The 15,601-nt window shown below is 37.5% G+C and overlaps 1 protein-coding gene across 1 annotated transcript in view; it reads left to right on the forward strand.

The window, feature by feature from the left end:
- Window positions 1–14,756, forward strand: part of Pdcd10 (programmed cell death 10) — a 40,354-nt gene extending 25,598 nt beyond the window's left edge. Inside the window, exons 3-8 of the mRNA XM_042678876.1 lie at window positions 1,448–1,501; window positions 5,096–5,213; window positions 6,400–6,526; window positions 10,676–10,754; window positions 11,007–11,089; window positions 14,273–14,756. Coding sequence (XP_042534810.1) covers window positions 1,448–1,501; window positions 5,096–5,213; window positions 6,400–6,526; window positions 10,676–10,754; window positions 11,007–11,089; window positions 14,273–14,354 — 543 coding nt within the window. The 3' untranslated portion in view covers window positions 14,355–14,756. The remainder of the gene's footprint in view (window positions 1–1,447; window positions 1,502–5,095; window positions 5,214–6,399; window positions 6,527–10,675; window positions 10,755–11,006; window positions 11,090–14,272) is intronic.
- Window positions 14,757–15,601: the final 845 nt, after the last annotated feature.

Raw genomic sequence — 15,601 nt, forward strand, 5'->3', positions numbered from 1 at the left:
AGTATTAACTTACAATTATAGGAGTAATGTGGAAGTATTTCATTGTTGGAAACATACCTTTGTTTATTTTTCAAAAACCGCTTCAAGTTAATTCCCATATCTGCTTCTCTGTCACCTACTAAGATAATATAACATTGCACGGCTTTGGAAAGCCTGATTAAGCTAAGCTAAATGGTTCACTGTTTTGGAGAAGATTGCCATTTCTATCTTGCTTATAAAATTGAAGTATTGGAGATCCTCTAGGTGTGTGTGTAGAAATAGGTTATTTATAAAGTGGAACAAAATTTGTTTTAGAAATACTTGCGTGAAAATCTGTTATGGTTGTGTTGCTTCCTAACATCCAATACTGTCCTACATATACATTGAGTTGAGTTTTATTGAGTTAGCTGGTTTAGTCTCTAAGGAGTAAAGAAATACAAATTTCATTGAAGCTGGCTACTTCAAGCTTGGCAGTTAACTCTTCAACAAGTGAAACATGTGTCCTGGAAGGCTCGCCGAAAACTGAACTATATGAAACACATATGAATGTATATCTTTTGAAATTATAAACCTCACATTTGATATAAAAATGTGTTATAGAAAAGCATTTGTATTGAGCTTCGCTTTGTTATTTTAGGTGGTCATTTTTTTAATGTTGTTGTAATAGAAGACATAGAATATGTCTGAAATCCTGATGGTCCACTATTCAGTTTGAATAGTGAACCTCAGACCTGCAGTGTACTAAAGGATGAAGTAGATCTTTCTCAGTTTAATTCCAGACCAGGGGGGCTGAAAAAATTACAATAAGATGGGAAAGACTCTGAACAAGTTTCCTTGTATTGGTCATTTTATATCCGTCAGACATATAAATACTTGCTATGCATTTGCCTTGAGGCACCCAGAGTTTACCCTAAAGTTTCAAGTTTTTAAGTTTATTTTTTGTCATGGTACTGTCTGATTTGTATTCTATTTGTTTCACAAATTTAGTTTTTAAATAGAGTGCATTTTATTTTTTAAAAAGTTATTAAGAGCAGGCACCAGTGGCTCATACTTGTAATCCTAGCTATTCAGGAGGCTGAGATCTGTGAGTGGAGGTTTGATGCAAGCCCAAGTAGAAAAATCCCTGTGAGACTTTTATCCCCAATAAACTACTCAAAAACTGCAGCCGGCTCTGTCACTCAAATGGTAGCGCACTAGCCGTGAGCACAAAGAGGCTCAGGGGAAGTACCCAGGCCCAGGTGGCAAAAAAAGTCATAAAGAAACAAACTATATTTGCTGAGATTTCCATTGAAAATTTTAGATAGTGTATGTAAAGAATTATGCTCATCTGCCTTAAATAGCAAGTATTTTTACTTAATAAATGATGGGAGTATCAGTATAGATATCACAGAATGAGGTATCAGAAATGTGCTTTTTAATTTAACATGAGAAAACTGATGTCATTAATGATTTTACATTTTCATTGCAGCTAGAGCGAGTAAATCTGTCAGCAGCTCAGACACTGAGAGCCGCATTCATTAAGGTGAGGTACAAATACTTTATTATGCTTAAGATGTGTGTCGTATGTAAATCTGCATACTGTGTAATCGTGGCCAGGCCAGGTAATGTTCTTTTAGGGAAAACTATGGCATTTTAGACCTGTTGTATGTTCTGTAAAGTGGTAAATCCTTCAAAAGGTGAGTTACAACACCTTCTCATATCTGTGGTTTTGATAGTGACTTTTTAAAAGATGGTTTATTTTTTCACTTTAGAGTATATTTTTATGTTTTTATTTTCTATTGTTTGATTTGTACAGTTACAGTTTGAATGGGTACCCTTCACATTGTGTAATTATTGAGCATAATAGGTAACTCATGATACAATAAAGATTATTTTGAGCATATATAATTAAGCCACTCAAAACAAATCACAATCTGTGTGTTAGTGGTTCACAGCTATAATCCACACCTGCATTTCCACTGTTTTGCTCTGTCATCGGAGGCAGTGTCTCACAGACATTCTGGGCTCTTAAGTAGTCAGGATAGCAGTCGTGAGCCGCCTTGCCCAGCACAACATTGATTCCTAATTGAGAATAGTGACACTTACTCTGAGGGAAGACAAATTAGACAATACTGCATTGATTCATTTTTTAATTATGTTTGGTTTCTTAAATTTCAAGTGAAATTAAAGGAGGGAATATGCATTATTGAACACACAGAGATTTTGTGAGAGGTCTTTTTTTTTCTGCAACACCTTATTTAGCCAATCTTTTAGATCTGTGTTTGCAATGAGCAGATCACAACAGTGATTTTCATCAGACTTTATTAACTTTTTATTTGGAGCAAAGGAGGATTACAATAGCACCCCTCCCCCCAAGGGGAAAAACTATTGAATGTTATCTTTTATATAGCTCAACATGATTACCTGTAGCTCTGTTCTCTCTGGCACTTCTCCTGTCTTCCAGGTTGAGAAGACTGATCCACGGAGGTCTATGACTTTACCCTTTGGAATACAGTTTTTTTCATTCTAGATTTATAAAAACTATAGGTACCCACAAAGTTCAGGTTTGAAATCTGAGAGAAAATCCAGGTATGAATAGAGCCTCTGGATTAAGAGCAGACATACTTGTCAGTCAGTGGCATTGGATGCATTTAAACTATTAAAGTAAGTAGTTTAATAGGACTTTAGCCAGAAGACTACTGTTCCCAAACAATGTGCCCAGGCACCCTGAAGCCCCACAGCCAACCCAGAGGGGTACTGTGAATTACTTTACCAGTTCTCAGCACTGCAGACAGTCATACTCAACTGCTGCTTGTTGCTGTGTGAATTTACCCTGGAGTCAGTATTTGCAGTTTCAACATACTAGACTAGTCTGCATTCCTCAGAATGAGGTCACATCTTTCTGAAGCTGGACGGTTGGTCTCTGTTGTGATAATAAGCAAGAAAGTCAGTGCGCAAGAGGAAGCTAGGGGGCAAGTCTACTAGAATCCAACATTTAAGAAATTGTCCACTGCACCCTGGGTTTAAACATCCCCATTATAAATACTTAATGTTAGGAATAAAATTCTGCCCGGCACTGGTGGCTCACATCTATAATTCTAGCTACTCAGGAGGCTGAGATCTGAGGATCGCAGTTTGAATCCAGCCCAGGCAGTGAGAATTTTAGTTCCAGTTAACCAAAATCTGGGCTCAAGTGGTAGAGTATCACCCTTGAGCAGAAAAGTTAGTGGACAGCACCCAAGCCCCACTATTAAGTTTAAGTCCCAGTACTGGCAATAATAATAGTAAATAATAATAATAATAATAATAATAATGTATCTTCTTCATTACATGTGCAGTATTCTTTTAAGGTTTCTAAGTTGTAAGGGGATACTAATTAACTGCTTAATAAATAGCAGTGTTAGTGTTAGGTATTTCTTTTGACACTATGATTTGAGAACGTTCGGGACCTGTGTGAGACAATGCAGTACAAGTCCCCAATGTTAGTATTGAAAACTTTGTTTAGACTTAAAGCATTTTGACTCTTTCAGCACCTCGTTTAGATGTCTAACTGCTGACATTTCCTGCAAACATGTAAGAGATAGTTCCCATGCCTACAGGATAATTATGTCAGTAGATATAATGCTTCTTAAAGAAGGAAATATAAACCACTCTAAACCAAATACTGCATTAATGAGATTAATAAACATCACATTAAGCCAAATTTGGATAGTTTTCTTTTGAAATGAATTTTCAAAACTAAATTATAACTTAAAACATAATCCATAGAAGGAAAAATTAAAATAAGTCATATGAGAGATGGAGTACAGTATTATTAATCGCCTATCAAAATGATTTCTTTGAATGCCATTTGACAAGGGTTAAAATGAACTCAGAACTGAGATAAAATGCATGTTTTTCTTTCCCATTCTACAACCTTTTTTTTTTTGAAAATTAAGAGCTAATAAGAAACAAGCAGCAGTCGGGCACCGGTGGCTCATGCCTTTAATCCTAGCTACTCAGGAAGCTGAGATCTGAGGATTGCGGTTCAAAGCCAGCCTGGGCAGGAAAGTCTGTGAGACTTATCTCCAATAAACCACTTGAAAACTGGAAGTGGCACTGTGGCTCAAGCGGTAGAGGGCTCGCCTTGAGCTGAAGAGCTCAAGGACAGTGCCCAAGCCCAGAGTTCAAGCCCCACAACCGACAAAAAAAGAAAGAAAGAAAGAAACAAGCAGCATAATGGAAAGACATGCAGGAACAAATAGAAGCTCTAGCTTTGGTGACAGAGTGGTGTGGAAAAGGTAGAGGCCAAGTGCATGCCACACAAGGATGGAGGAATCATAAAGCATGTTTTTGATTGCTGTAATGTTAAGGAAGAAAAGAAAAGGAAGCAGGCTTTGAATGTGAAATAGTTTAAAATTCCTGGGGAAAAGTGAAGTCTGAAAATCAACTTTGATACACTCTGAACTCTTCCTTCCTGTTGTAGGTAGATTTAATGCCCTGAATAGTCCACATAACACAGACCAGTTCAAGTTCATTAGTGTAACAAGCTTTAAGGTAGGGAAAGGACCAGTGATGATCTGAAGATAGTGAAGGAAGCATTCTTGTCACAAAAATAAAATGGGAAATGAAAATCATTGTACAGGAAAGTAGTTAGGGGTTTTATAGCCTTCACAAAACCTGTGAAAGAAGTCCTGGTGTTTTACTTTGGGTGTCTCTGACTTGTTGTTAATTTAAATGCAGTAAATTTGTCAAACTCTGGCAAAGTGAGTTATTACTTGATACTTGAGTTGCAGTGTTAAAATGTACTAGTGGATTTAATTAGTGAAAAAGATGAAAAGAATGTGTTTATATCTGTATGTGTACATATATACATACATGTATGTATATATATACATACGCATATATTGCTTTGTTTATAAGAAAATGTATGAACAAGTAGGAAATACTTCAGGTTTTTAATGTTCACATGACAAATTGAGGAACATAATGCAAAGTTAATCATGCAGAATCTCTAACTGCCACCTTGTTTTAGCAAAGATTACTGTCCTCATGAGTGATCCATCTCTGCTATTCAGTAAGTCATCAACAAGGAATTATTGACTTCAAAGTGTTGATCCATTTCTATATTTCAAATTTCTCATTTTTTTTCTTACAGGCTGAAAAAGAAAATCCAGGTCTCACACAAGACATCATTATGAAAATTTTAGAGAAAAAAAGTGTAGAAGTAAACTTCACGGAGTCCCTTCTTCGTATGGCAGCTGATGATGTAGAAGGTATCAGAAAGAAGAGCCTTATTTAGTTGTTAAAAGCACTTGCCTCAGTCATTGTCATTCCAGAGGCTTCTGTCCTCCCCTTCCTGCCTCCTCTCCTCCTTCCCCACTCTTAGGATGGTGACAGTGGAAATAATCTATAAAAAAGGACGAGTTCATATTTTTGTCCGACTTAATTATGCAAAATGTTTGCTGATGCCATATGCTTTAATTTTTTTCCATTAATAAAAGGCATGCCACGTTTCAGTTTCACTGTTGTAGAACAGTTCTTATACCTTGTTTTAAATTTGGAAAAGAACATTTGTTCTGGGCTACATAATCTACTTTACCTCTTCTTCCTCTTTTCTTTCTGTATAATAATTTTAAAAAATTCTTAGTAATGTGTCTCAGTGAAACTAAATAGCCATTGTCTGCTAATCAGAAAAAAAAAAGTATAAGGCTAATTTCTTATTTATTAAGCATTGGTGGTTCAACTCATCCCATGACTTCAAGGAAGCTCTCATCCGTTTTTGTAACACAGAATTGCTGACACTACAGGGCCTCCAGGTCTGTATTGAGCCTGGAGAAAGCTGACTGTCCCTACCAGGTCTGCTTGAACTTCCCTTCTAGAATGTTTTGTGATCCCAACCCTTGTTTTGGTGGCGCTGAAAGTGTTTCTGGAGTATTTGGGGTTTTAATACAGTAAGTCATGGCATATTCAATATGGGTATGTTGAACTGTTAAACACTTTTCCTATGGATAGCTTCTTGTTGCCTTTTTATTTTTCATGTATTTATTAAGGTTTGATTGTTAATTAAGGATTAGTAATAATAAGGTTTGGTAAGAATTAATTGTTAGTATAAAGGTTAATAAAGCTTACCATTAAGGTTTTCCTGTAAAATGTAGCTTTAGGGAAATGGTGGACTTGATTATGCCACCTCCCTGTTAATGAATTCACTTTTAAGTTCTTATGATGTATTGCCACTTATTCCTACTTGAGCCTGTTTAGTCTTTTATCCTGTAGTATTTTACCTGGAGAGAGCTCTTACATTACTTCTGGATTAAGTTGAACTTGAGAGAATTTTCTTTTCTAAAGGTCTGGCCTTCTCCCTCTCCCACCTCCTTTGACATCATTGGGAACTATTAGAATAATAAATGCTTGAACTTACTGGGGAGTTGCATGTTTTTCATTCTGCATTTGTTTTATCAGAGTATATGATCGAACGACCAGAGCCAGAATTCCAGGACCTAAATGAAAAGGCACGAGCACTTAAACAGATTCTTAGTAAGATCCCAGATGAGATCAATGACAGAGTGAGGTTTCTACAGACAATCAAGTAAGTGACGCTCTTGTTTGACTTTGTTTTGGATCTTTTAAAATCGCTTCATAGGAACCATTTGCCCTCCACAAGTTAAATTACTGATTTGCAGTAAAAATTTTTGAATGCTACATTTTTATTAACTTAATGGTTTCAGAGTATACTACTTCTTTTTAGAATGTTTTATTTTAAAACAAAAGAAATGTGCATAAACTGAAATTTGTAAATTTAAGTAATGGAAAATGTGAATGACTGATTAAAAGGAATGAAGAACATCAGTTACCAATAAGAGATACAAAAACTTTATTACCAAAATAGGCCATTAGATAAGTCATGCTCATAGATACCAATAGTATTTTCTAATAATGACAAAATGGAGTCTCTAACCTCTTCTTTTTTTTTTTTTTTTTTTGGGTCCGGCCGTGGGGCCTGAACTCTGGGCCTGGGCGCTGTCTCTCAGTTCTTCAGCTCAGGGCTAGCGCTCACTTGAGCCACAGCGCCACTTCCAGCTTTTTTCTTTTTGCTTATGTGGTGCTGAGGAATCAAACCCAGGGCCTCGAGCATGCAAGGCAAGCGCTCTACCACTGAGCCACCTTCCCAGCCCCTCTGACCTCTTCTTTTAGAATACACTTAACCAATACTTCGTTGTGTGGGGGTTGGAGGCTGGCTGGTGAGCTGCTATGTGGATTGTTCTGGAGCAGTTCCTCAGACTGGTCATGCACTCTTCAGTGCCCAGGGGAACAGGGATGGGTAGAAGGATGAAGGTGAAATTCCAAACATAGATAGGAAATACGCATGTTAACACTAGTATCTGATCTCTGTCTTCAGCTTCAGTGGTTTGGAAATAAGGCAAGCTGGGATGACTATAATGTCCCTAGTCGGTGCAGTGTTTTGATGAAACCATAGGTAGAGATTGAGAGTCAGGAGAGATTGGCACGCATCTTTGTCCGGAGGAGGGTGGAGCTAAGACTACTTAACTATATGAAAGGAGAAGACCATTACCTGTTGATGGAGTTTAACTTTTAATTTGATATAGTTAAAATTAATGTGTATAACTGATAGTGATTCTATCTATATTAAGATTTGACATTTAAAATAGTATTTCCAAGCTGGGCATCACTGGCTCACACTTGTAATCTCCTAGCTACTCAGAAAACTGAGATCTGAGGATCCCTGTTGGAAACTAGCCTTGGCAGCAAAGTCTAGAAAATTGGAAGTGAGTGGTGCCATGGCTCAAAGTGTAGTGCTAGCCTTGAACTAGGGACCGCCCTGAGTACAAGCCCTATGATTCTCCTCCCCCCAAAAAAATACATTTATACACACACACACACACACACACACGAGATTCAACTTCTTATCACTGAAGTAGAATTTATTTAATCAGTATCAGCAACAATAATCAGTTGCTCTAACCTGATGATTGGTATGTTTCAACTGTTTGATGAAAGAAATGTGATCAAGAGCATTGCACGTAGAATGCCTGTGTGGACTAGAGAGCACTCTGGCTGCTGTGGTGGAGCCTGGGGTGGAAATGTGGTTGGGAGGCCTCATCCTGTTGGCCTGATACCTGTCCCCCCACTTGGGAACCCTGAGGGGTGGGGCTCTGTAGTCACTAGGAGGGTGAAGTACTACAAGTTTTATCCATCATGCTAGACAGAGGTCTAGACAGAAAGGTTTGGTGAGAACACTGGTATTTCAGTTCTGCTTCTAGGAGTGTATCTGAAACAACTGAATGCACATTTGTTATGTTCTTGGGCTAAAATCATCAGAGAGGGTTTGTTTTCAGCTAGGAGTTTCATGAGGACTGCAGAAAAGCTTTTCCAGCGCTGTCTAGTCTAGACCGCACTGAGCATGCAGTGCAAGGATTCCTTCCTTTATGTTTACATAAACATAGATGATGCTAATCTACAAGTCTACCTCTCCATACTAGTTTTTGGTATGGGTTTAGCGTTTAACACATTTACCATTTCATTTCATGCTCACGGAATTTTCTCCAAAGCATGTTCATTAAAACTTGCCTAATTCCTTCCTATTCTGCTCACACTGTCTGCAGAATCCATCTGCTTCAAACTCTTAATTACATGATAGTCTTTTTAACCCAGTTCTTTTTCTGGTTAATTGTCAGATGTGTGTTTTGTATTGGTTTTTTGCTCTTAGAAGAAACAGATTCTTAGATAATTATTAATGTAATTTAGCTTAATCTGGTGCAAATCTTGGTGTTATAAAAGAAAGAGCTTTTCAAATGTGGTAACATCTGACAATTATTTCAGATTACATTTAGCGAACTTTTTTTAAAAAAACAATTTGATATATCATTAGCAGCCATTTGCCTGTTGTCCAAAAAGAAGACAAAGCTTACGGACAAATAGGCGCAGTGGGTAGAGTTCTTTATGAAAGCTGAGCCAGCTGTGCCTGCTGCTGCCAGGCAACTGTGATGTTTAAGTGTATTCGTCAGTACAGTCAACTGGGGAGAGGTTTTGTTGGCTTGTTTCTTCCTTTCCCACTGTTAAAACCATAGACAGACTCTCATCTTTTTAAGTCCAGCACAAAAACATGTAAGTACATTCTGATGGGGTACCTTACCTCGTGATGCTGCTACCCATGTGCATCGAGTGGTTGTTTAGACACATTGATCTCTTCAAACATTTTTTTGTGGTAGACGCTTTCAACATCTTTTGATCTTTTTGCAATGTGTGGTCATATTTGTTATCGTTAGTCACTCTAGCTACCGTGTCACTATCATCACAATTGACAGATGTAGATACAGACATGGCCATATTACCCCAGAATGGTTTGTGTCTATCTAACTGTAACTTCACACCCTGTTCCCAGTCGCTGCTAATCAGTCAGCTCTATTTCTATGTTAGGAACTTTTTTAGATTCCACAGAAGCCTGGAGATGATGTGGTATTTTCTTTTGTGTTTCTTATTTCACTTAACATATTGAATGATACTATTTCATTGTTTTTTATGACTGAAGAATATTCCATTAGTTGTATATACCATATCAGTTAATTATATAATATTATATAATCATCAGTAATGGCCACTTGGGGTGTCAGTTTCAGGCTATAGAGAATTTTTAATTTGTTAAGAAATCTCCATATTGGTTTCCAGAATGGCTGTACTAACATACATTTCCGCCTACAACGTGTGAGGGTTTCTTGTCTCTAGAACCTTGCCAGCACATGTTGTCTTCACTCATTTTAATAATCATGGTTCTTACTGGGGTGAGATGATTATTGTGGTTTTGATTTGCAATTTCCTGGTAACTAGTGATTACTATTGAGCTGTTTTTAAGTTTAGCTCTACTGCGTTTTGAACTCAAGTCCTTGTACTTGCTACAAAAATGCTCCACCACTTGAGACATACCTCTAGCCCTTTTGCTCTAGTTATTTTTGACACCAGGGTCTCATTGATGGCCTGGATCTTGATTCTTTTATTTACATTTTCTGCCATAACTGCATAACAGATGCATGCCACCAAACCCAGCCTTTTGTGTTGAGTTGGGTTCTCATAAGACTGGCCTGGAAATTGTGGTCTTCCGTATTTCTGCCTCCAATGTTAGCTTCCTGTATAGCTGGGTGTGTCCTGCTATTGGTTGAGATAGAGTTGCCTGCTGGTCTTTAAATAACATCTTCTCAGTTATGCCTGCCAAGTAGCTATGGTTATAAACTAGAACTTTGAATACTGGTCACCAGAGTTGGGCTGGTGTTGGGCATTTTTCCTTATGCCTATTGGCCATTTGTATACTTTGTTTTAACCTACAGCACACTTTAAGCTGAACTCATGACCCATGGCTGTAATGCCAGCTACTCTGGAGGCAGAAAGCATCACAGTGGAAGTCAATGTGGGCAAAAGAAAGTAGTGATACCCCATCTCAGCAAATAAATTGAACTGTTGGTGCACTCCTAACAGCCTAGCATTCCAGGAAATGTCAATAAGAGGATTTCAGTTTAGTCCGGCTTAAGCAAAAACAAGAAATAACAAAAGCAAAAATTGGAAGTGGCAGCTTGAGCTAGCATTTACTCTGTTTGCAGAGGACATGTAAAGCCCTACCTTCCAACCCCAGTACAGAAAAAGAGGGTAATTACACATACATAATGTATACTTGCATACACTTTCAAGAGTACTTGGTTTCAGTGATTGTTTTTTCCTTCCCCAACAGGGACATAGCTAGTGCAATAAAAGAACTACTTGATACAGTGAATAATGTCTTCAAGAAATACCAGTACCAGAACCGCAGGGTAAGTTTCCTAGAAGCTTTGCTAGTTGCCACTCCTTGAAAACAGCAGCTTGATCATTGGAAATTGTGTCATTAATCATCAGGCTTGTCCTCAGATATAAATACGATGTTATATATATTTGGATAGCCAACTCCTAAAAATGCTCACCATTTCAAGTCCATTCTGGATTCTGTGCACTCTGTGGTCTTTGAGTTTGTCTTTTGTATTATTTCTTATTTTGCTTTTTTTTTTTCTTTCCTTTTATAAATATAGGCACTCGAACACCAAAAGAAAGAATTTGTAAAGTACTCCAAAAGTTTCAGTGATACCCTGAAAACATATTTTAAAGATGGCAAGTAAGTACTGTAGTTAGCCTTTATTTTAAAATTAGATGGCTTTGACAGGGTCCCAAAAGCATGCGTTCCTCCATTTCCTGTTGTGCTGATACACAAGGCCACCACCGGCGCAGAGGCAGACAGCAGGACGTGAGTGGTTCCTCCCGCAGCAGCAGCTGCTGCAGTCTAGGACAGTTGTCAGGGCTAGGTGAAAGGACCAGATGGCGACCGTGTAGCCTGTGGCTGCTGCCCACACCCTCCATCCTCTGTGGGGTTTCCACAGACGGGATGGAAACTTCTGGGTGTGGCTGGGTTTCATCAACTAAAGCCTGAATTCTGTACCATTTCCTCCGGTCACATTACAGTACCTTTCTTTCGTTAATCTTGTTTAACTGTTTGGAAATGTAAAAGCGTTTTACTTTCCTTACTGATGAGGACCCACTGCTAAATCAGTTCTCCACCTCCACTAGCCTATTGCTTTCACCTGGCACGTGGGCCAAAATTTGTAAGAACTTTCCATGTGAAGTCAGCTGGAGGTGTTAGGAGACCAGCGCACGGAGGTCAGAGCAGTGCTGCTCTGTCCTGAGAGCCGCAGTCACCTGGGCCAGTGGGGAAAAAGCCCACTGCCAAGGCTCCACTTGCCTGGTGTGGAGCCAGGGCCTCTTCTGGCAGACATATTGCTGGGCCTGCGACCTCCTAGGAGTGAGGAAGGGAGGCTTTTAATAGGCTTTCCTAGTTAGGCACTCTGTGAAATAAGTAGACTAGACCTCTTCTTAATTTGTTGCATCGTTTTTAGATGACTCTTTGTTCTTGACTCCACATATGGTATGTACATGTGCACGTAAGAGGGAGGTTAGGAGGGGAGGCACAGAATCAGAGGAAAAGGTGAAAAAAAAAAAAGTAAGCTAGTGCCAGTTACTAAAGAAGCAGAGGTAGGTGGATGAAAGTCTAAGGCAAGCCTAGGGCAAAATTGAGAGACATTATCTGAAAAACAGACTATAAGCAAAGCATTAGAGTTTTGGGGTTCAAGTGACAGGGCACTTCAATATCTAATTATCACCAAAGAAAAAACAGTTTTCCAATAACTCCATGCAATCATAGCATCCAGTTGTATTGTTCAAAAAATATTTTGTGTTCTGTATATAAAAGTAATTTCACAAACGAAAAAAAGTAACAAAGAATTTAGAAAAATAATATAAATTAATGGGAAATTTCCTAAGATTTGTATTCATATGATTAACGGTGGAAGGATATATGAGATAACATTAACAGCAAATTCTTAATTGTTAAATTTTTGTGATCTTTCAATAAAATGTAATGGAAACAAAAAAAGTAGACAGAATATGGAAATTGAACCTCAGGTTTCCATACAGCTGCACATAAAGCACGATAGAAAACCTAGACATTCTTTGTGTTCTTACATGCGTACTCGTGCATGTGTATCAGCTGATGCAGAGCTTGTGTCTTCTGCATTATTGTTTCATAGACATTGCTAGGTCATTTCTACAGAGATTAAGATATACATATATATATATTTTTTGGCAGTGCCTGGGCATGAAGTCAGTGCCTTGTGCTCCCCAGCAAGTGTTCCTCTCCTTGACCCATGCCCCGCCTCTTTCTCAGACAGGGTCTCTCCCTTCGCCCAGGGCTGTCCTGGACAGTGATTCTTCTACCTCTGCCTCCCATTTTAAGATATTTCTTTACATCACCCCAGTAGAATATTACATTCATCACCAGTCCAGTACTATGATGGTATTATAAAAAAGTATGAAAGAACGCCTGAGAGTGGTAATTTTCACAACTTGAATAGTCAAACAGTTTAATATATTTGAATTTAAATTCTGAATTAAAGATCCTGAATTCTGCTAACAGGCTCCTCTTGTTTCATGTGCTGCTGCTGGCATCTGGGGGAAATAGCCAGCAGGGGTGTTCTGAGAGAGAGTGCTCTTTATCACCCGGCACAGCCTGAATAACCACACACATTAAATGTATAATTTACATGATGGTATCATTGCTTCTGATTTTAACTAATTAAAATCATTGGAATAAGCACATTGAAAGGTAGAAATTAATTTAGAATCTCCATAATCTGAAATTGTTTGCTCTGTGTACATGTATGAATTATTCAGGCTCCCTGCTGCTAGTTTTTCTCGTTTGGTGGCTTCTTTATATCCCAGTGTCTTGGGTTTAAATAATGTGCTATGAATTTTTTTGCCTGTTTACTGAATGAAAGTGGAAAACATTAGTGGAACCTGATCTTACGTCAAGGAGATGATGATTTTACAGTGATTCAGCTAAATCACTCCCAGTCCTAGTCCCAGTCCCAGTCCTAAGGATTGTCAAGATTGAAGACAGATTTAGCTACAGCACTGAGAAACACAGACTGACCTCTTAAACGTGTTTTGTATATTGTATATTTTTTATTGTAAAGATACTGTACAGATGGGTTACAGTTACATGAGTAAGGTAATGAGTACATTTCCTATCAATCATTGTTACCCCTTCCATTGTATTTCCCCTTCCATCCCTTTCCTCTCCACCTCCTCAACTCCCTACTCCCCCGCAAGTTGTAAAGTTCATTTTCAACATAGTGTCTTGTACATCTCATTGTTACAATGGGTCAACCTGTATCCTTGTTTCAGCATTTTGTTATTATCCTTTCCCTTCCCAAATTAGAAAACTGTATATACAAGATACAGTTAAGTATTGATCATGCTATTTTTGTACAGATCTTGAGACAGAATAATACTTGAAGGTTTTCTGTGAAACCACCACGACCACATGTCAGACCTCTTTTGGGGACATATGAGTATTTATTTTGTTAAAGTCTTTGAAGCACATAGCTGATTTCATTTTAAGTTCAGTGCAACCACAGCTGGAGACTGTATCTGAATCATCTTCTTTGTTCAGTTATTTGTTTGACCCATAAATAAGTATGGTGGTTGAGGGTCATTAGCCAACCCTCCAGCACCTAATTTCCAACCACAACCACCAGGGGGCAGTAATACCTAGATACTGTTTGAAAGACAGTAATGCCATTAAATCCCAAACTGGAATTAAATTCGTAATTCTTTATACTAACTTGTCTGGTTTTCACTGTTTATTTATTTCATTGCTGTTATTGGCAGATGACATGAGTATAAATATTTTAAAAGAGAATTTTTGGATTGAAAGTAATGCGTGTTCTATTCTCTTTTTAAACAGGGCAATAAATGTCTTCATAAGTGCCAACCGACTAATTCATCAAACCAACTTGATACTTCAGACCTTCAAAACTGTGGCCTGAAAGTTGTATATGTTAAGAGATGTACTTCTCGGTGGCAGTGTTAAACTGCCTTTATCTGTAAATTTTAAAGTTTGACTGTATAAATTATCAGTCCCTCCTGAAGGGATCTAATCCAGGATGTTGAATGGGATTATTGCCATCTTCCACCATATTTTTGTAAAATGTAGCTTAATCATAATCTCACACTGAAGATTTTGCATCACTTTTGCTATTATCATTCTTTGAAGAATTATAAGCCAAAAGAATTTACGCCTTAATGTGTCATTATATAACATTCCTTAAAAGAATTGTAAATATTGGTGTTTGTTTCTGACATTTTAACTTGAAAGCGATATGCTGCAAGATAATGTATTTAACAATATTTGGTGGCAAATATTCAATAAATAGTTTACATCTGTTAAACATTTCTTTACTTGAACAAAGAAGCGTGTGTGTATGTGTGTGTCTATATATATGTATATATTATATATATTATATATATAATGTATATATGATTAAGACCAAGACAACCTGGTGTAATGTGTGAAGAACTTCTAATAGGAACTTTCTGAGCAATTTATCAAATAATAAAGCAAAAAGAATCCTGTATTTTTCCTTAATCACTCTGGGCAAAATGTATCAATGCATATATTTTTGTCCATTGTTACTCATGAGATGTTATTTATTTTCAGTCCGTTGTGAATGTGTGGGAAGGAGATGGAAGTTTAGTGCCTTCAGGCTACAGTGCTGCTCTTTAAACTTTGTGATGTTGTAGCTTTTATTCTGAAACCACCTATTTCTGGTATGCTAGAGACCCCAATTAAAATGTGCACATTCTCTTTTAAAATTAGTCACAATGAATAGTAATTAAAAGCTGTCCCAGTAATGGGTTTGAAATTGTCATGTGTTGATATGATATGCACTTTTGGATACTTGGTTTAGCATAGAGAAGTTTCAGGGAATTCTGTATCAAGTCCTCCCAGCAAGTGATTTTACTATTATAAACTAAAGGAAAATGTAGAATATCTTCTATAAAGATTTTAAGTGTTAAACTAAATGTAGTTTGCTATAATTTTCAAATTATTTTGAAAATATTTTTTGCTATAAAAACTTTTTCCTCCACTTTTAAGAAGAGATCTTTAAAGAATTATCGACAACATGAAAGTAAACATGTCAAATGTAAACAAATACATGGAAGAAAACAAATGTCATAGATAGATGGTTAGGAGCTCATAATTTATGAACATTTTACTGAATTCTTTTACCTT

This window comes from Dipodomys spectabilis, unplaced genomic scaffold (assembly GCF_019054845.1).
Source record: "Dipodomys spectabilis isolate Male_0828 unplaced genomic scaffold, ASM1905484v1 ptg000050l, whole genome shotgun sequence".
NCBI classification, from domain to species: Eukaryota; Metazoa; Chordata; class Mammalia; order Rodentia; family Heteromyidae; genus Dipodomys; species Dipodomys spectabilis.